We start from the raw sequence: 22,585 nt of genomic DNA, 5'->3' as shown, positions 1-22,585 counted from the left end.
GAGGCCATTAATTACATTTGTTCTGGGGGAGATGGTGGCACAGTGATAATGTTACTGGGCTAGTAATCCAGAGGCCCAGGTTAATGCTGTGGGTACACGAGTTCAAATTCCACCATGGCAGCTGGTGGAATTTAAATTCAATTAATAAATCTGGAATATAAAAAAAGCTAATCTCAGTAATGACGACCACGAAACTATCATCGATTGTCGTAAAGGCCCATCTGGTTCACGAGCATCCAACAGGGAAGGAAATCAGCCATCTTTACCTGGTCTGACCTACATATGACTCCATAGCCACAGCAATGTGGTTGACTCTTAACTGTCCTATGAAATGTTTTGTTCAAAGACAATTAGGGATGGGCAACAAATGCTGGCTTTGCCAGCAACACCCAGATCCCATGAAAGAATAAAGAAAAAAAATAGACAATCTATTTCACTGTGTTAACTATCTCTGTGTTAACTATCACCTAATGGAGGAAATCATAATTCTCAAAGACCTTCACCTTTGAAAATGCTGCAAAAGCGTATCGTTCAAACTCTTGTCAATGAGCAGAGCCACACGAGATTAACAAAGATAATGAAAAAAATGTGCAGCTAGTTAAATATTGATGCTAGAACTTTTTTTAAAAATCAGACTGGATATCTATTTCACAAACCTGCAGCAACTTTATCTGCCTACTCCCAATTAGTATAATTACTGCTATTCAGCAAGATGCAAAACGAAGGCAGCAGGAACAGATGTTGTCAGAATTCATTGCTTGACAATCAAATTCATTGGTCCCTCAACATAATATTGCACCAAATTTTGCTGTCAAAGTAAATGGTGCTTGCCATTAGTTAGAGTCGTATAAAATGTACAGCAGAGAAACAAGCCATGCTAAAATGGCACACAACTTCAGGCAAGCAGCAGTTGCGTGTCTAAGTGGCAATATCCAAACATTATAGAATCATACAGTTATACAGCACAGAAACAGGCCCTTTGGCCCATCGGGTCTGCGCCAGCCATCAAGCACCTGTCTATTCTAATCCCATTTTCCAGCACTTAGCCCGTAGCTCTGTATGCTATGGCGTTTCAAGTGCTCTTCTAGACATTTCTTAAATGTTTTGAGGGTTCCTGCCTCTACCACCCCCTCAGGCAATGGGTTCCAGGTTCCAACCACCCTCTGGGTAAAAAAACTTTTTCCTCAAATCCCCTCTAAACCTCCTGCCCATTACCTTAAATCTTATTGATACCTCTGCTAAGGGGAGAAGTTTCTTCCTATCTACCCTATCTATGCCCCTCATAATTTCATATACCTCTATCAGGTCCCCCCTCAGCCATGGAAAACAACCCTAGCCTATCCAGTCTCTCTTCATAGCTGAAAAGCTCCAGCCCAGGCAACAACCTGGTGAATCTCCCCTGCACCCTCTCCAGTGCAATCACACCCTTCCTATAGTGTGGCTATTAGAACTGCACACAGCACACAGAGAGAATGACAGAACTCTGTGATGTCTGCCCACGACATTCTGGCAGCAATGACAAGCATCATCGAGGTGCAGGCATCAGTGATGTGTCCAGGGAGTGTGAAGCCAGGCACAGATGAGATGTATCCCAGGCTGCTGTGTGAGACAAGGGAGGAGATTGCAGGGGCTCTGACACTAATTTTCAAATCCTCTCTGGCCACAGGAGAGGTGCCAGAGGACTGGAGGAGAACGAATGTGGTACCATTATTCAAGAAGAGTAGTAGGGATAAACCAGGTAGTTACAGGCCAGCGAGTCTAACATCAGTGGTAGGGAAACTACTGGAAAAAATTCTGAGGGACAGGGTTAATCTCCACTTGGAGAGGCAGGGATTAGTCAGGGATAGTCAGCATGGCTTTGTCAAGGGGAGATCATGTCTAACAAATTTGATTGAATTTTTCCGAGGAGGTGACTAGTTGTCTAGATGAGGACAGTGCAGTTGATGTAGTCTACGTGGACTTCAGTAAGGCTTTTCACAAGATCCCACACAAGAGAATGGTCAAGAAGGTAAGAGCCCCTGGGATCCAGTGCAATTTGACAAATTGGATCCAAAATTGGCTTAGTGGCAGGAGGCAGAGAGTGATGGTCGAAGATTGTTTCTGCAATTGGAAGCCTGCCCTGTGGTGTACCACAGGGATCGGTGCTGGGTCCCTTGCTGTTTGCAGTGTACGTTAATGATTTAGACCTAAGTATAGGAGTATGATCAGTAAGTTCACAGATAACATGAAAATTGGTGGTGCCATGAGGAGGAAAGCCTTAGATTACAGGACGATATAGATGGGCTGGTAAGATGGGCAGAGCAGTGGCAAATGGAATTTAATCCTGAGAAGTGTGAGGTGATGCATTTTGGGAGGACTAACACAGCAAGGGAGTATGAATGGTAGGACCCTAGGAAGTACAGAGGATCAGAGGGACCTTAGTGTACATGTCCATAGATCCCTGAACGGCAGCAGCACAGGTAGATAAGGTGGTTAAGAAGGAATATGGGATACTTGTCTTTATTAGCCGAGGCCTGGAATATAAGAGCAGGGAGGTTATGTTGAAGCTGTATAAAATGCTAGTTAGGCATTGTTTATTTCAGATTTCCAGCATCCGCAGTATTTTGCTTTTATCAAAAAATTGTTGTCCAGTTGCTTTGCTGTCTGCTACACCATTGACATGCACTGAATGTGGTGAAGTTACTTGCGTGGGAATACAAACTAAATTCAGCACAGAATTGTCAAGGTTTGTCCATTTCAGATTAAAGACACTTTCAATTGTGCAGTGAGTATTGGTTACTACGACTGAATCCCTCTGGCCTGAAAATTATTACAAGCGTGGAGTCTCAGTCCTTCAGGTGTTAATTGCTGTTGGAGATTTTAAAAATGTTAACTTTAATAAAAACCTTTCCATTCTGTCTCTTTCTTCCTCAATCCAATCTTTATTTTCCTCTCTTTCTGACCTGATCTGACATTGAATTCACCCACTTTAATTTACACTTCCTTCTTAGCTCTTACGCTATTAATTTCTCAATTCTTCAATCTGATTAAGGATATATACAGTTTCTCGCCCTGCTGACATAGGTGTCAGATGCCCTGTTTCCCTTGCTGTACCAACAGATTGCACTTTCAGCGGCTTGCTGTATAGAAAATGTAAAAATCTAAACGTCCAAGGGCAAAGCTAACGGATGGTAGATACCATTAGGTGGCCTGCAAATGCAAAATCTGGCCCAATAGAAAACTAAAGTTCCATTTTCATTGCAGCCATCCCAAGAGAGGATCATACCCTCTGTTTCCAGAAGCCAAGTGTCACTGGCAAAGAATAGAGTACAAGCAGGTGCTGTTGACGCCACCATTTTGCTCTGGCTGCAGGCAAACTGAACTCTCAAAACCCCATTCTCTCCCACACTCTGCTGCAGCTGCTAATCCTGCCGCCACCTTTCTTCCATGCACACCCTATTTCCTCCAAGCACACCACCCCTCCGCTTCCTCCATCCACATCCCAACCCCTTCCTTTATCCACACCACCACACCCACCCCCACCCCACCCCCACCCTTATCCATAGCTGCCGCCGCCACCCCCTCCCACCGGCCTGGCCAAAGAGCCTATACAGGCCAGCATTATATTGCTTACATTTCTGGCATGTACAGGACTTCCCACAAGATTAGGAAAGCCACTGGTCTGACGCATAAAGCAAGTTTACAGCAATGTTACATACTGCTGTTCTGTTGTCATCAAAACCATTTAATATCAAACCGGCAGGTTCTAAACACAGGCAACTGCATTATACTGGGGAACAACTCACTCATTATAACTGGGACATTAAAATGTGCTTTTCCTGAAACGGATTGTGCAGCTGATAGTTTGTGAAAGATCAGCACATTCTACGTATGTTGCCAAATGTAGGGGTTTGCACTGCCATGTAGTACACTCATTAGGTCATCTGCCCTACCATATTCCTACCGTTATTAATTCATTCTTTAATTTAATCTTTTAACTTGAAACTTCCTACCATGCCTTCACTCTCCCCCCACCCCCCTTCTCTTGAGGGTGCTAATTCTTAGTGGAGTATGCCATCCTGGCTGCCAGCAGCCCTCAATTATCTTGTTAAAGTGACCGTTATTTAGACTAAAACTGTTAGCAGCAGAAAGCTATTCAACTGTGGAAAGGATCACAGAACAAGTGTGATTTTGCCCTCAGCCAACACAACTGAATTCAGTGCACCTGGGCAACTGAGGAAACCAATAAGCCAAGATTCCTACTTCTGATTACCATGCAACAGCCCTTATTAGAAAGTACACTCGAAGACATCAGGCGAGATCGGCACTTGATCAAGCTGCACTGATTCAAGCTGGAATAGAATTTTGGAGGTGAAGAATGGACATAGCACCGAGGCTGCTACATTTTCCAGCATGAATCAGTGTCTTTCAGAAGAGGGGGAAGTAAAGGAAAGATCTTTTAAAAATAACTTTTAGAACAAAAAAGGGACAAGACTCTCCCAGTAGTTCAATTTGTTCTGTGACTCAGTCCTTTCTCTTTAAGCAGCTAGAATCAATGTAAAAATAACAGAAGTTCTAAAAAGACAAACTACAGAAATTCCAGCCCTGGCTTTCTCTAATACTAGTAGCTGATTAAGGTACTTGAGTGTTAATTTTAAGGGTAGACAAAATTGTAAGCTTGTCAAGGAACCTCTAAGCAGAGGGAAGACTACAAATCCCTGCCACACAGGAGTTAGTGCAAAGATACAACATCTTAAACACTTGAAGTTAATTCATTGATGCAAGATCACTTCATACAGATCATAAGCAGCACTTAAGGCACGTTTGCAACAAAAAGATTCAAAGTAAAAGCTTGGAGTGTTTCTGAAGCAGCTTCTGTTAATTCAACACTCCAGTTGAGAAATCAATAAGCAGAGGGAGATAAAATAGTCGCTACAAAGTACAGTTTGTCAAGGAATACACTGGTGTAAAATGTTGAAACCCATTTTTTAGACTTACGAATTATGTACTTACATCAAATTGTGGCTTACTTATCTGTAACCCACTTGTATATGTTGTTTCTTATTTGCAATAAACACTAAGTGATATTTTTTCCCTCAATTTTTCTCCTGCTGGGATGTTCCTCGCACCATTCTCCAAAACCATGGTAGACAAGATGCCACTACAAGTGCTCTTTGAGCCAGTCAGTGGGAAACATCTATGAGCTATGCATGAGGCACCTCCTACACAAGTGTGAAAATGTCAAGGCATTTGTCATGATTGAAGGTTTGTCTGTCTTCACGCCACTTCCTAGGCAAGAAATGTAGCCACCATTGTTACAGAGACAAGAGCATAAAATATAGATATTTCATTGCTCAACCTTGCCGCCCAGTTCCTCTTCATGCTGAATAGATGTCGCTAAAAGCCAAGAAATGCCATATTTTTCAGTGTAAAGGTACTGGACCTGATCAGAACGAAGTGTTTTGTTTTTTTAAAAAAAAGGTGAACATATAGATGCTAATTTTTCACACAGGTATTTCACAGTATGGTCATGCAGGCATGCAAATTTTGTTCCTTTTAGCCAATTTACTTATCTGTTCTACAAACCACCTCACAGAAATGAATACCGGTTCGATGAGTAGGACTCCACACCGTAGGTAAGTTGCTTAAAGATTCCTGCAATTCCTGAGACACTAGGTCTGACAATATCTTCCTAATTACAAGGTCTGTTGCATTTTGTTTATAAACTGCACCTTTATTTGTGATCCCCTTAGATACAGGAGTCAGAAAGTAAGCTTTTAAAGAATGACGCAAGCACCATAAAGCTTGCCATATCAGCTGAATTAGCATGTCAAATGAATCTCACACGCTGGGGGAAGAATGAATTAAGTACAACAGTCACCAAAAGCAGCAGGTTAAATCAGTAGTAGGTAATTCCAGAGATAATAGTTTATCACATCATAAATGCCAGCCTCAGCAGCATTCTAACACTCGTGTTCAAGTTCCACTCCCCGGCTTGAACACGTTATCTAGGCCAACACTCCAGTGCAGTTCCAAGTGTTGCATTATAGGAGATGCTGTCTATTGGATAAGATCTCACACTTCGGTCCCATCTGCCTTCCCACTCAAGTCAATGTAAAAATCCCATGGCACAATTTCTATGAAGAACGGAAGAGCTCTCCCGGATATTCTGGCTAATATTTATCCCTCAATCAATGCCACTAACAAACAAATTATCTGGTCATTATCATATTGCTGTTTGCAGGAGCTTGCTGTGCATAGGTTGGCTGCCACAGCTCCTACATTAAAACAGTGGCTACACCATAATAATACTTTAATGGCTATAAAATGCTGTGGGACATCATGAGTTTGCGAAAGTGGCTACAAAAACTCAAGTCTTTCATTCAAGTGATATCACTAAAACAGATTAACTATTCACCAATCTCATTGCTGTTTTTGGGAGGCTGCTGTGAGCAAAACTGAACACCTCATTTGTCTAGAACAACGTACATTTATATAGCACCTTTGATGTAACAACATGTCCCAAAGCGCTTCACAGGGGCGATTAGGACATATGGGTAAAAGCTTGGTTAGAGAGGCTGGTTTTAAGCAGTGCTTACATAGCAACAGTGACTACACTTCAAAGAGTAACTCATTGGCTATGAAATGTTTTGGGATATCCTGTTAACATGCCATGCTATTATAAATTCTTTCTTCTTTTGAAATAAAATGTCATCCCCAAAAGAAAACTTCTGAATGTCAAGCTTATTTTGCATCAAAACAATTCATAAATCATCAGTCAACCTCAGACAATGCACATCTTAAGCCTTTTCTCCAAGACCCTTAATACCACAATAGCTAAGGCTCTAAAACTATACAGCCACTGTAGCCCACGGTGACAGAAACAAAGAATATCTTCAGCTACACCTTGGGTAATTGAAATAGCTTCAATCTGTATGATAAAAGTCTCCAGTCTTTCAAATTTTATAAAACTGAGAATCATACTCTCTTTAATTGAGCTGAATTGTAAGTCTTTATAAAAGACCAATTTTTAAAATTCATTCATGGCATGCAAGTGTCACTGGTAAGGCCAGCATAATAAAAAAAAATACTGCTGGAAATCTGAAACAAAAACAGAAAATACTGGAAAAACTCAGCAGGTGTGGCAGCATCTGTGGAGAGAGAAACAAGAGTTTTATGTTTTGAGTCCATATGCCTCTTTTTCAGACTCTGAAGAGTCTTGCGTGAATGTTACTTACATTCAAATGTAATAGGTGTATAAAATCATTATAGTGCAACAACATTGCTAGCAGTCAAATTCAAAATAACTCATCTGCTTAACATACATGTTCCAATGATGTTTAATATTGCTATGCATAGGACATAGACTTCCTCCAGGCTTTTATAATTTTTACACCATTCACCTGTTTAACCCTATAGTTCATAGCATGCATCACTTCCTGGTTATATGAGAAATTGCACAATCGAATAAGATCATAGTCCAGCAACAGGAGTCAAATATCCTCTGAAATTTGGTCTTCAAAACGTTTTGGTCATCACTCTTGCAGCTTGCTCAGTTATGACCACACTTTGCTTCCTATGGTATGGAGTTGGGGGCAGATACTGAAATGTCTGAGAAATGGCATTACAAACGTTATTATCCTCCTGTCAGACTGGAGCCTGCGGTCCTAACAGCACTTACACAGGTAATTTTTTTTTTAAAACGCACAAAAAAAGTCACATATTATACATTAAGAATATGAAGGTTCAAAACAGAAGAGGATCACACCCCTCCTCCCCACAAGATTCCATGACTACTGGAAGTAATTTAGCACTAAATTCAGAAAATAGCAGAACACAAAATGTGCATGAATATTGCATTGTACAAAGAATATGCACAAAACTGTTGCCCCAGTTAGCTGTGTCACCTCAAGCAAAGAGAGAACTTTTCACAGCCAGGCTCAGAAGGTACAAATTGCAGCCAATTATATACCCCTCCTGAAATCTAAACTGACTGTAGTTACCCTGTCATGGACTACTATCTTGCTTAATTTGTCTTTTACATCAATATTCCACTTCCCCCCTCCCCCCAAACTGTATTTCCTATACCCCATCAGGGCTGCATTTCACCTCGTTGATGGCCATCTGTTTAAGGTCTCCAACCCCCTCTATTCCCACTAACCTAAATTTCCCATTCTTTCCACTTCCCCCACCTCTTATTTTGCTCTCTCAGCTCCTCACATTGGTTCCACTATCCTCCACTGTAATTCTGCTCAGCCTAAAATTTGTCACCGACACACACACACACACACACACACACACACACACACACACACACACACACACACACGATAACAGAAATATTTATAAATATAACTCTTGGCCTTCCATTCAACAGCGCTACTTGAAATGTATCCCAGCAGCTGGGTGTAAAATTTATTGCAATGGACATTCAGATTCTTAACCAGCTGCTTTTTAATGTCATTATACTGGGAGGTAACAGGGAACAGCAAACGTCAAAATAAGCCCAAGATTTTTCATACTGCCTGTTCTTTAAGGCCGGTGAACTTTCTCTACCTGCAAATATTCAGCCTCTTAGTTTTGCCAGATCCAATCTGATCTGGGACAGAGAGCGTTGATGTTCTACAAAGGACTATACAACAAAATGTTGGTAGCCCAATTTAGCAAGTTGCAGAGAAATCGCCATCTTGATCCTTACTGAAGTAGAGTAGAAACTGTACACACTAATGATCATGATAAGGATGGCTTAATCCATGCTAAAAGTGGACTTTTAGGTCCAAAGCAGCAGCAAGCTATCAGTGTTCTACAATAGACTGCTCAAGCTGCAATCCCAGGCCTGGCAATCCAGCTCTGTTAGTCCAGGCAAATCACTCCTATTTGTGAGCCTTGGAAAGGGCTGCTCCTTCATTAGTAGACAAAACTGAAACCAGGGCACAAAGATCCATTACCTGCAACTACCCAGATGAACTAAGATTAATGGAAACATTGAGTTAAATTTTATGTGACTCTCAGTACGCAGCTATGCAATCATTTTGAGAAAGCTTCAACAACCCTAAATCTACTAGATTGCGACTCAAGGAACTTAATAGGCGCTAGCTTTTAAACCAGGCCTACATCACCAAAGACTGAGATGAGAGAGATTTTAACATTCCATATTCTGCATCAATCCAAACAGTCCACATCGAATATCAGCAGCAGCAGTTCACAAGCCACATCTCCCAGCTGCAGAATCCCTTCTAGGGAAATCTCTCCCAAAACACTGATTTCTACAAGTTGAACTATCTATAATTTGCTGATCCAGGGTTGCTGAAGTTTTTGGAAATCTCTGATGAGCTCCCTCTGTTACAATTTCTCCAAGCCTCTCCCATGCTCTCAGCACCAGGGTGAAATCTCAGGGGCCACTGTCTCAATCATAGCTAAACTTTAAAAAAATCACTTAAAAGTTAGTAACAGTAACTAAAATGAGATACTAATTGATATAACTGCAATATTCATAAGTTATAAAATGTTACATCACACTCAAAGTTGTGGTATCCACTTAATAGATCAACACAGAATTTCTGTGCACAGGCTGTCAGGATCATCAACTATTTTCCAGGCCCAGTGAAAAGGTTCAATACATACTCCCCAAAACGCAACTAGTTAAAATACCAATAACTAGTAAAAAGTGAGCTTAATAGTGTAATTGCTGCAGACCAATATCATCAAATTGTTTAAAAATCTACTTTGAGGAAGTTGTAGAATTTTTTTTTATAAGTCACTAGATCGCAATAGAAATTCAGCACTCAGTTCCGAGTCCAGCCTCCCTGCTCTATTAATGTGTGTTTGCTGCCCCTGCTACATCTGACACTCCTGTCTGACCTGGGAACAGTCAATGCCCACATAAACAACAGTGGGGAAATGCTAAATTACACATGCTAAGTGTGCAGAAAATTTATGAAAAAAATAACACAATGCAAGATTCATAAGATTATCCTTTTCAGTTATGCCACACAGCTTACCTAATGTTTTTTAAGGAAGTGCTTTGACTCCAAGTGAAAACTGCTATACAAATGCCAAAACAAAAACAGAATTACCTGGAAAAACTCAGCAGGTCTGGCAGCATCGGCGGAGAAGAAAAGAGTTGACGTTTCGAGTCCTCATGACCCTTCGACAGAACTTGAGTTCGAGTCCAAGAAAGAGTTGAAATATAAGCTGGCTTAAGGTGTGTGTGTGTGTGTGTGGGGTGGGGTGGGGGGGGGGGGGGGGGGGGGGGGGGGGGGGGGGGGGGGGGAGAAACGGAGACAGAGAGAGAGAGAGAGAGAGAGAGAGAGAAGAGTGGGGGGGGTGGTTGTAGGGACAAACAAGCAGTGATAGAAGCAGATCATCAAAATATGTCAACAACAATAGAACAAAAGAACACATAGGTGTTAAAGTTGGTGATATTATCTAAACGAATGTGCTAATTAAGAATGGATGGTAGGGCACTCAAGGTATAGCTCTAGTGGGGGTGGGGAGAGCATAAAAGATTTTAAAATATTTGAAAATAATGGAAATAGGTGGGAAAAGAAAAATCTATATAATTTATTGGAAAAAAAAGGAAGGGGGAAACAGAAAGGGGGTGGGGATGGGGGAGGGAGCTCAAGACCTAAAGTTGTTGAATTCAATATTCAGTCCGGAAGGCTGTAAAGTGCCTAGTTGGAAGATGAGGTGTTGTTCCTCCAGTTTGCGTTGGGCTTCACTGGAACAATGCAGCAAGCCAAGGACAGACATGTGGGCAAGAGAGCAGGGTGGAGTGTTAAAATGGCAAGCGACAGGGAGGTTTGGGTCATTCTTGCGGACAGACCGCAGGTGTTCTGCAAAGCGGTCGCCCAGTTTACGTTTGGTCTCTCCAATGTAGAGGAGACCACATTGGGAGCAACGAATGCAGTAGACTAAGTTGGGGAAAATGCAAGTGAAATGCTGCTTCACTTGAAAGGAGTGTTTGGGCCCTTGGACGGTGAGGAGAGAGGAAGTGAAGGGGCAGGTGTTGCATCTTTTGCGTGGGCATGGGGTGGTGCCATAGGAGGGGGTTGAGGAGTAGGGGGTGATGGAGGAGTAGACCAGGGTGTCCCCGAGGGAGCGATCCCTTTACAACACCTCATCTTCCGACTAGGCACTTTACAGCCATCTGGACTGAATATTGAATTCAACAACTTTAGGTCTTGAGCTCCCTCCCCCATCCCCACCCCCTTTCTGTTTCCCCCTTCCTTTTTTTTCCAATAAATTATATAGATTTTTCTTTTCCCACCTATTTCCATTATTTTTAAATATTTTAAAATCTTTTATGCTCTCCCCACCCCCACTAGAGCTATACCTTGAGTGCCCTACCATCCATTCTTAATTAGCACATTCGTTTAGATAATATCACCAACTTTAACACCTATGTGTTCTTTTGTTCTATTGTTGTTGACATATTTTGATGATCTGCTTCTATCACTGCTTGCTTGTCCCTACAACCACACCCCCCCTCCACTCTTCTCTCTCTCTCTCTCCGCCCCCCCCACACACCTTAAACCAGCTTATATTTCAACTCTCTCTTGGACTCGAACTCAAGTTCTGTCGAAGGGTCATGAAGACTCGAAACATCAACTCTTTTCTTCTCCGCCGATGCTGCCAGACCTGCTGAGTTTTTCCAGGTAATTCTGTTTTTGTTTTGGATTTCCAGCATCCGCAGTTTTTTTGTTTTTATACAAATGCCAATCTGTTTGTTATTTCTTTACATTTTATTTATTTATTCAACCGCATTATTAAGGATATATTTAGCCTCATATTAATTACCACATTCAGGTCTCAATGGCATGTACAGATAAATATTTCTTTTTAAATTGTCCCCACCCACACTCTAATTTCATGGACACAACATAGAACAATATGGCAAATATACAGATTTCAATCGGATTTCCACACTCCCAATGGGGATGGAGGCTTTAACACAATGTGGCAAGTTTCATTATAATTCAGGAGCTAGTTGAATACATCATAAGTGATTCAGATGATCAAGTAATAAACAGTATTATGTCTTTTGGCTCCCAGGAGTTCAAAATAATCACACTTTTAGACTCAAATGCTGAAGCTTCATCAAATTAATTCCTCAGGCCACACCATATACCACAGACTGATACACTGTTCAGTCGATGCATAGTCTGTAGTGCAGTAGTGAGTAATCTGTCACTCTGGACTTATGCATATATACACATGAACATTAAATTCCCAAGCAATATTGGAATAATACAACAATAAAACAAACAGCGAGATTTTTTTGCAAGTCGTTCAACCCTCTGACCTTTAAGCCAACCAGAATTCAGCTGTTGTACCGACGAGAAAAGCAGTCAACATTCTCATAAGGACAATAAATGCCAAGTGTACCAATTTGGATCAGCTTCAGAGACCAATACCTCTACCACCGTGCTGGTGCCCTGAAGCTTCTGCAGCAATGCAATCCAGTCTTCACTACAGATGCACAGTAGTTACGTTACTGAACTATTGATCCAGAGGCCTTGACTAATAATCCAGACACGAGTTCATATCCCACCACAGCAGCTGGGAAATTTAAATTCAGCTAATTAACTTAATCTAGAATACAAAGCTAGCAGCCATAATTTATTCATTCATGGGATGTGGGCTTCACTGGCTGGGCTAGCATTTATTGCCCATCCCTTGTTAGCCTTGAGAAGGTGGTGACGAGTTCCCTTCTTGAACTGCTGCAGTCCATGTGATGTAGGTAACCCACAGTGCTGCTGGGGAGTTCTAGGATTTTGAACCAGTGACAGTGAAGGAACGGCGATATATTTCCAAGTCAGGATGGTGATTGATTTGGAGGGGAACTTCTAGGTGGTGGTGTTCCCATCTATCTGCTGCCTTTGTCCTTCTAAGTGGCAGTGGTCGTGGTTTTAGAAGGTGCTGTTTAAGGAGCCTTGGTGAATTCCTGCAGTGCATCTTGTAGATGGTACACACTGCTGCTACTGTGCGTCGGTGGTGGAGGGAGTGAATGTTTGTGGATGTGGTGCCAGTCAAGCAGACTGCTTTGTCCTGGATGGTGTCCAGCTTCTCCAGTGTTGTAGGAGCTGCACTCATCCAGGTATGTGGGGAGTATTTCATCACATTCCAGATTTGTGCCTTGTAGATGGTGGACAGGCTTGGGGGAGTCAGGAGGTGGGTTGCTTGTCGCACAGTTCCTAGCCTCTGACATGCTCTTGAACTCTCAGTATTTATATGGCCAGTCCAGTTCAGTTTCTGGTCAATGGTAATCTCCAGGGTGTTGATAGTGGGGGAATTCAGTGATGGTACTGCCATTGAACATCAAGGGGCGATGGTTGGATTCTCTCTTGTTGGAGATGGTCATTGCCTGACACTTGTGTGGCGCGAATGTTACTTGCCACTTGTCAGACCTGGATATTGTCCAGGTCTTGCTGCATTTGGAAATGGGCTGCTTCAGTGTCTGAGGAGTTGCGAATGGTACTGAACATTCTGCAATCATCAGCGCACATCCCCACTTCTGACCTTATGATGGAAGGAAGATCATTGATGAAGCAGCTGAAGATGGTTGGGCCTAGGGCACTACCCTGAGGGAATCCTGCAGTGGTGTCCTGGAGTAAGGGTGAACATGAAACTACCGGATTGTTATAAAAACCCATCTGGTTCACTAATGTCCTTTGGGGAAGGATACTGGACGTCTTTATCCAGTCTGACCTATATATATATGACTCCATACCTTCAGTAATGTGGTCGACCCTTAGCTGCTCTTCATACTGGCCTAGAAATCCATCCAAAATAAAAACAAAGTGCTGGAAAAACTCAGCAGGCCTGGCAGCATCTCTGGAGAGAGAAACAAGGTTAACATTTTGGAGTCCAATATGACTTATTTGGGACTGAAGAAAAGTAGAAATGTGATGGGTTTCATGTTGTTGAAAAAGGGGGAGGGGCAGGTAGAGGAGTAATCCATCCAGTTACCTAAAGAGCAATTAGGGATCGGCAATAAATGCTGCCTCAAAGAGGTGAGGAAGAGACCATCGTCCACCTCCACTCGAATAGAGAGAGATGCAGTAGTTTTCGTCAAGGTTCTTTCTGAGCATATCTGTGACACAGGGCTCTGCTCTATGGGCTGTTTCCAGGGACACACACCGAGACAAACATCAAATGTTGCTGGAGGACCATCAACACGGCGAAAGATGCTCTTTGGTCTGCCCGAAACTTGTTGGTCTCCCAGTGCAAAGAGCTGTCCTCCACCGAATATTGCAGACTGGCACATTCCAAGGTTCAGGACTACATGCTGAGGGACACAGTAAAGTTTGGGGCAGCCACCACAAAGGCACAATCAGAAAAGGTTAGCATCTAAGGCCTTTCAGCCATAATACACCTAGGGGTTGAAACTGTATAGAAGCCCTCAGGCTGTACGTTTGTACTAAAATATCACATGCAGGGCAACTGTTTTGAGGCATCTCAAGAGTGCAACTTACTGGATGGAGAAAAGTTAAATCTAATTGCACATTCTGTAATGCCCAATTTGAAATGTTTTGGAATGTTACAAATCTTTACAAATTTAATGAATTAAAAATATGTTTGTTAAAAAAATGCTGGCCTTGCAAGCAACATTCACATCCTCTGAATGAATATTTAAAAAGTCTCATATGAAGCACTGGAAAATTTGGATAGCTCTTTAGGTCAGGAATCAGCATTTACACACTTGAACTGCAGAGAAAAAAAATGAATTTCAAAAGTTCGCTAATAACATGAGGGTATGATACACAGCATGTCAAAGTACATAAATATTCCACCGATTAGTAATGGAGGTGACACTCCATCTTCTCTGCCACTGCATCCTCTGCCTTAATTTATAAAGGCTAGACACCACAGACATAGCAAAAGCTGGTTTCTAAGAATTTAATTCATGCAATCAATTGGGTCTGAACCATACTCTTCTACTACGACTAGATGCATTCTGACATAAATTGCAGTCAGCTACTCCCACTTGGGTGTTCAGGGCATGTCCAAACATAATCGTGGTAGCTACAGTACAAGGCAGGGTTACAAGTCTGTCAAACATTAGAGGCATTCTCACTGCTGCAGCTGTAAAATTGATCACTCACATTCTTGTCTATGCAGGTGGATTCTGACAGCTTGTTTTTGCTCAAAAATGTTATGGTTGGATCAAAATTTCTAAAGATGGTAATTTAAAAAAAGGCCAAAGAGTTTCTTACATGGAGGATTAGATGGAGCACAAGCTGCTGGTGTCAGATAATATGATTAGGGAGCAAACCAACAAAAACATTGCACAAAAGAGGCATGAAGAATGGGAGACAATGTTACACGTGACTAAGAAGAATGATTCAATGTGTGCAAATCGGAAATTATACAGAATGGGAAGAAATAAGAAATCATTATGCACATTATAATTTCATTCGGAGATAATTATACACAGGTAAAAGCACTATGTATTTTTAAATGAACAGAGTGCAGAAGATCAAAAATAGATCTTAAAACTACTTATATATCACTTTGAGTAAACATAACATGCTGCATTTTCATCCACATTATGTGAAAGCAGTCTTCACAATACTAACAGATAACCATATTTATTCTTAAAGCACTACTGATTCAGTTTCAGCACGTGATTTGCTTAATTTGATATACATTAGGCCGACAAGATTCATGGTTAAATTTAGAATCAAGGCAAAAGTATGAAAAGCATAACAAATGAAATTCATTCAGGGTCAAAGCTGCAGACATGGAAGAATATTTATTTTATCAGGTTCCATTTTGTCCAGATGATGTTTGTGTATGTTTCGGATTTATAAGTCTTTGTACTTAAATCATGACAAACACTGACTATCGACTTGGATGGGAATTAACCCATGGTCAGAGATGACCCTAAAATGTACCAGTTAGTCAGTAATTTTTATTAGCCAAAGCAAAACATTGACAGCAGTTACAAAGTTTACTTTGGTAAATCAAGGTCTTTGAGGCTCAGACAAAACAAAGTTTAGGTTCTTACTGTAACAGCAAGGGTGCATAATTACATCTTAGTTTGATCCACTGGGCTACCTTTAGGCTACATTACAGCATACATTTTCCACTGGAGCTCACCAGCATCGGTGAGGTCAACGATTTTCTATATTTGTTGACTTATTACTAATTTACTAATTTTAAACAGCTTTCGACACTGAAAGCACTGCTTTAGGTAGCTGGCACTGTCTTTCAAAAGTTAAAACTACGAACTCGTGCAGCTTGTCAATATATTCTGTCCAGTCACACACACAAAAACTTTGAAAATCCTCACAACAAGATGTCAATACAATGTGTTTCTTCACCCTTCAATCAAGAGCATTTCAGGTGCAGTTTCCAATGTTTCCTAACATTTACAGTTTTGCAAAGTAAAACTGTATGAATGAATGGTAATTATATAAATACACTAATCAAAAGGCTAGAATTGTTCATATTACTGAAACTTTCAAAGTCTAGAATAAATATAGCAAAGATCCAAAATTTTGACACCTAGTCTTTTATCATTTGTCCTCCTGTGTATATAGAGCTTTTTTATTTTTCACTTACTTACAATGGTCTTGTGCCACGGAAGCATAGAAAGCTTTACCATAAAAGAAGAGGCCATTCAGCCCAGCATATCTGTGCTGGCCAAAAAAGAGCAATCCAACCTAAACCAAACTTCCAACTCTTGATGCATAGCCCTGGAGGTTATGGCAACTCAATCATATCCAAGTGGTTTTTCACATGTGAAGAGGGTTTCTGCCTCTACCACCCTTTCAGGCAGTGAGTTCCAGACCCTCACCACCCTCTGGGTGAAATAATTACTCAACTCCCCCTTAATCCTTCTATGAGTCACTTTAAATCTATGCCCTGTGGTTACTGACTCTTTCGCCAAGAGTCTCCAAGGAACAGATAAATTATGACTACCTGTGTTTTCAGAATCCTGAAAGAACAGATTCAGTTCTCATGAGCAAGTAATTTGGTTTTGGAATGCAAGGAGTAGGATTAGCCTGTCCCCATAGTCTATTATATCATGATTGATCTGCATCTTAACACCATTGCCCATATCCCGAGACAACATCACTCATCAATCTATCAATCTTAGTACTGAAATTTTTAATTAACCCAGAAACTACAACCTTTTGGGGATCCAAGTTCCAGGTTTTCACTATTCCACTAAGTGCTTCCTGAGTTCCCTATTAACTGGCCTAGCTCCAATTCTGAGGCTTATGCCTACTTGTTCTGGATTCCCCCACCAGAGGAAGTTGCTTCTCTGTAACCACCCTAATGAATCTCTTCATCATTTCAAACGCCTCAATTTGATCACCCTTCAAAGTTCAGGAGAGTGCAAGCCAAGTTTATGCAACCTGTCCTTATAATTTAACCTTTAAGCCCTGATGTCATTCTGATGAATCTGCGCTGCACCCCCTTCCACAACCAATGTATTTTTCCTGAGGTTTAGTATCCAAAATTGAGCACAATGCTTCCGATGGGGTTAGCCAAAGCTCTGCAAAACTGAAGCATGCCTCCCTCACTTCTGCATTCCAACATCCTTGAGATAAAATCCAATATTCCATTAGCTTTTTTGATTACTTTTCACACCTACGTACTAGCTTTCAGAAAGATACGCGTGGATATCCAAACTTTTTTGCTCCCTCACAGCTCCTAATCACTCACCATTAAGAAAATATTCAGATTTGTCTTTCATCAGTGTTCATTACTACTAAAAATGAGAGCAGTGGAAAATGAAAACCAGCTATTTGCCCCATCAAAGCTCATCCCTTCTGCACACCAACTCTCCCAACTTGTTGTCCAATTATATTTCTAATCACCTCAATGTTTTTTTTTTGCCTTGTTTCACATATCTCAAGTCCTTAAGTAAAATATTCTATGTCCAAAAGATATTTTACAATCATTTCTATTTATATCCACTGGCCCAAGTTTTTTGGTGCATTTTGAATCTGAGTTTACCTTATTTACAACTTCAAGGTCACCCCTAGCCACCTTCTTTCCAGACAGAATCTTGAACTGGCTTAATCTTGCTTCACCCTCTTTACATTAGAATCAGTGCTGCTGCTTTATTTAGTTTGTATCCTTGATAATGTAGGTACAGTTTATCCTGATTACAGTATCATCAAATGTGACCACAGTATTCAAAGGTACTGTCAGAGGGGAAACTGTAGACATGAAATATTTTTGAATCTATTTAATAGGGAAAAGTGTATGTGTCTGTGTTTCCCCACAAACTGGATTATGAATCCCCTGGGCTGTCAAGGGCATAGCACTAAGTGGCAAGTTTCAAGGTTTTACAAGAGGCCAATTACAGAGTCAAAGAATGACGTAAAACACCAAGGGGCCTGAAGGGAAGATGGGGGAAAAGGGGGAATACAGTTTTCCCTCCATCGAGACAGCTTCATGTTTACCGAGATAGTCTGTCTCAAGTTCAAGAATTCTCTATCCAGTCAACTATTTTGAAGTTTGTCAGCCTTGTACCTATTATTTACAAACACACAAATCATAGTGACCATGGTTGAAAATAAACAGTTCCTAAGCAATACTCCAGATCTATAGATGATATACAGCCCTTAAGTCTATTGAGATCAGAAACCATCAGGTGGTGAATCACCTTCCAGAATGGAACTTACAATTCATTCATTTCAATGCTTCATATATCGATGAAAATACGTCAGTAAGTCACAAAGAGCAATTCGGCTGAAACTGTACAAAAGCTATTGATGAGCTTGGCAATTTTTTCATAATCAGTATAGACACGCCTGTGGATTGTAACTACCACTGCCACCCCAGCACCACCCATCCCCAATACACCAAGCACGCCCACACACACTGCTGTACACTCTACTCTTAACTCAGACTACTTATTTCAAATTATCTCAATCTGATTTTTAAGCATTAGATTCTTACTTTACTGTGTTATTTAACTAGGTTAAATTATTAAGCAATCCAAATTTAAACAGAAAATGACTGATTTATCAAAACTGCAAGCTTTGGAATGCCACAAGCACTCGGCATGGGCACAACGGTCACTTTCTAGTTGTGTAGAATATTGCTTGAAAAGTCTGTACCAGCCTGTCCCAGGTGCTTTATGCATGGATAGTATTCACATTTGCGATCCAAGAGACATTAAGATTAAAAAGACTAACAAAAGCATTCATTCCATACATACAACTCAAAGCAGACATTAAAACTAAAGCCACAGTAATAATAAAACAATAATATAAACTAATCATAATATATCAAAGCAGCTTACACATTTAAATTATGTCTGAATCATATACTGACTGATGCAAGAATGAAATGGAAGCCACAATTCAAATAACTGACTTGGGATACAGTTAAAAAGCACAAAGGGATATAACACTCTAAAATTATATGCAGCCATAGAGAGATAATTTATGCCAGTACACCAAGGTTGCTCTCAGTCCATAATTCTGAAGCTGCTTTCCAGCTCCACTCATTTCCTGATATTGGCTGACATAATAACTGCGACTTCAAGAAACTTTCAGCTGGGGAGGGAGTTGAATTCCCACAGACCACATTTTGACTGGGCAAAGGAAATGGCGCTTCTGCTGTGAAAGACCCCAAGCTGCTGGGGTTACACTTTCACGCCCCAATGAGCCAACTACAGCTCTGGCTCCCTGTATAGACTTCAATCTTTACCACTGCAATGAAACTGCTTCAGCACAACATTAAAGTTGGAACATAAATGCGCCATAAGAGAACGCCATTAAAAAAAGGCTCTGAAAATGAATGTCACTGTCTAAAAGTTACAGGTCCTCAGAATGAATTAAAACATCTCAGACAGGGTCTCTGTCAGTTTGTTTTCCCTCCTACTGAATTTGGCCCTGTTGCCATTTAAAATTCTGATGAATTATTAACACATTATCATTCTTTACGAAATCAGTGATATGAGCCATCCTGCAATGGCTTTAGTTTAAGAATTATGGAAATAAATTTTCAATATGTAACATTCACCCGCTCTTGACCGTACACAATGTTACATTTTTAACCATTAAATTTCAGTTCCTCAAATCAATCCTTTTTGTAATTAATATTTTATGTGCAATAAAGAAAATGATTAAACAAAACTGCTTCAAATTCAGGTCCTCGCTATAACAGAAGATACTGTGCTATTTCTTTTATTGGTTTAATTCCCACGTGTTTATTTGTAATCAACAAATGTTTATTCTTACGCTACTGGCATTTAAACTAAAAGAATGACATTATGCAATAAAAGGCTGTCGGAAAAATAAAAGATTTGACACATAATAAATCAGCAACACATGGGCTTAAGTGACACAGCTTCCTTCTGTAAACAGCATAGTATGTTTGACCTTAAATTGGTACAATTCTGACCATGCCTTTTAAAAAAAACATGGCTCATTCAGCAACAAGCCACTCACTATCAAATAGATTCGACATGTGCTATCATTAACAAAGATCCTGGTACACTGGCAGGATTTTAAAATATCCTTGGAAGAAAATTCTTAAATTTGCAAAAGCATAACCACAACATGCAACGACTTGGGAATCCCTGCTGTAACAGGCCCCAAGGTACGAGGGCCAACAATCTTGCTTCATTAATGCAAGGCCACCTGAACGACTGATTCAAATCCGACCCATAATGCCACCTTGACTAAAACTCATTTGCTTCACAGGCGGGTGGAAATTTACATTCAGTCTCAGAACCGATTTGTCACAGTCCTCAGTCATCCATCAGACAAGTTTATATAAAAAAAATACACACACTTAAAAACTTGACAACCACCCATCTTCTCTTCAATTCTCACCTTGGCAGTAGTTTTTTTTTCTCTCCCCTGACCTGCTTTACCAACAACTCATTGGTGTCATTTCTTCTCTGTATTGTTATAAATGTACTCAAAAACTTGTTTGGGCACATTAAAATTTAAAAACATTTGTATTTTTATTTTGTGCGCATGTGTATATACAAAACCCACCATGTCTGTTGTGTTATGTGCCCATAATCTTGTTTTTTTTTTTATGCTTACCCTCAATGTTTTTGCTCTTTCCCCTCAATGTTTTTCCTCTTCCCCCTCAATGTTTGGCTACTTACCCTCAATGTTTTTGCTCCTTCCCCCTCAATGTTTGGCTGCTTACCCTCAAATGTTTTTGCTCCTTCCCCCTCAATGTTTGGCTGCTTACCCTCAAATGTTTTTGGTCTTTCCCCTCAATGTTTGGCTACTTACCCTCAATGTTTTTGGTCTTTCCCCTCAATGTTTGGCTGCTTACCCTCAAATGTTTTTGCTCCTTCCCCCTCAATGTTTGGCTGCTTACCCTCAAATGTTTTTGCTCCTTCCCCCTCAATGTTTGGCTGCTTACCCTCAAATGTTTTTGCTCCTTCCCCCTCAATGTTTGGCTGCTTACCCTCAAATGTTTTTGCTCCTTCCCCCTCAATGTTTGGCTGCTTACCCTCAAATGTTTTTGCTCCTTCCCCCTCAATATTTGGCTGCTTACCCTCAAATGCTTTTGCTCCTTCCCCCTCAATGTTTGGCTGCTTACCCTCAATGCTGATGACATGTTCCCTGATCTGGTTCTGCAGGATGGGCTCTTCAATCCTCTCCAGCAGGTCGTAGATGGAGTAGATGTTGGGGTGGACGCTCTCGAAGCGCTGGATCTCGGCTCGGATGGCCGCCGAGTTGGCCAACTGCTGCTGGTAATTCATCATTTCCAAGCCCTAAAGAAAAACCAACCCCCCCCTCTCTCCTCCCTCCTCCCCTCCAGTGGAGGAGGTTTTTTTGAGGGGGGGTTTGGACTGACAAGGGGGGAGGGGAAGGCCGGACTAGAGCAGGACAACCTCCCCCCGGTAGCCCTGCAGCATCCTCCGCCTCGACAACACTCTCTCCCCCGACCAAAGTGCCACAGGCTCGGCGAGGAGCCGCTCCATAAGCCGCTGGGTGTATGAGAGGGAGGGTGGTGGTGGTGGTTGTTCTCGGTGCCGGGCCGGGGCAGGCCGGGCCGGTGTCTGTGAGGGGAGGCGGACGGACTCTGTCTCTCTCTCGCTCTCACTCACATCGCGCTGAGGGGGAGGGGCGAGGGCGGGAAGAGCGGCCGCAGCCGCCGCGCGAATGTCGGTTCAACTGCCGCGGAAGCCGGCACTGAGAAAGCGGCTCTCTCTCTCCCTCTCCTGGTCCCAGTTCTCTCTCTCTCTCTCTCTCCTGGTCCCAGCTCTCTCTCTCTCTCTCCTGGTCCCAGTTCTCTCTCTCTCCCTCTCCTGGTCCCAGTTCTCTCTCTCTCTCCTGGTCCCAGCTCTCTCTCTCTCTCTCCTGGTCCCAGCTCTCTCTCTCTCTCCTAGTCCCAGCTCTCTCTCTCTCTCTCCTGGTCCCAGCTCTCTCTCTCCCTCTCCTGGTCCCAGCTCTCTCTCTCTCTCTCTCCTGGTCCCAGCTCTCTCTCTCCCTCTCCTGGTCCCAGTTCTCTCTCTCTCTCCTGGTCCCAGCTCTCTCTCTCTCTCTCCTGGTCCCAGCTCTCTCTCTCTCTCTCTCTCCTGGTCCCAGCTCTCGCTCTCTCTCTCTCCTAGTCCCAGCTCTCTCTCTCTCCCTCTCCTGGTCCCAGTTCTCTCTCTCTCTCC

At 41.7% G+C, this 22,585-nt stretch overlaps 1 protein-coding gene across 2 annotated transcripts in view; it reads right to left on the bottom strand.

Moving 5' to 3' along the window:
* The window catches only part of agap1 (ArfGAP with GTPase domain, ankyrin repeat and PH domain 1), a 689,020-nt gene extending 666,801 nt beyond the window's left edge, over positions 1-22,219 (bottom strand). For both annotated transcript variants that reach the window (XM_041200794.1, XM_041200795.1), the window contains exon 1: positions 21,520-22,219. In XM_041200794.1, coding sequence (XP_041056728.1) covers positions 21,520-21,685 — 166 coding nt within the window. In that variant the 5' untranslated portion in view covers positions 21,686-22,219. The remainder of the gene's footprint in view (positions 1-21,519) is intronic.
* Between the last annotated feature and the right edge of the window lie 366 nt (positions 22,220-22,585).

Source organism: Carcharodon carcharias, chromosome 12 (assembly GCF_017639515.1).
Source record: "Carcharodon carcharias isolate sCarCar2 chromosome 12, sCarCar2.pri, whole genome shotgun sequence".
Classification (NCBI taxonomy): Eukaryota; Metazoa; Chordata; class Chondrichthyes; order Lamniformes; family Lamnidae; genus Carcharodon; species Carcharodon carcharias.
The sequence above is the reverse complement of the archived record's forward strand: the minus strand, read 5'-3'. Positions and strand labels throughout refer to the sequence as shown.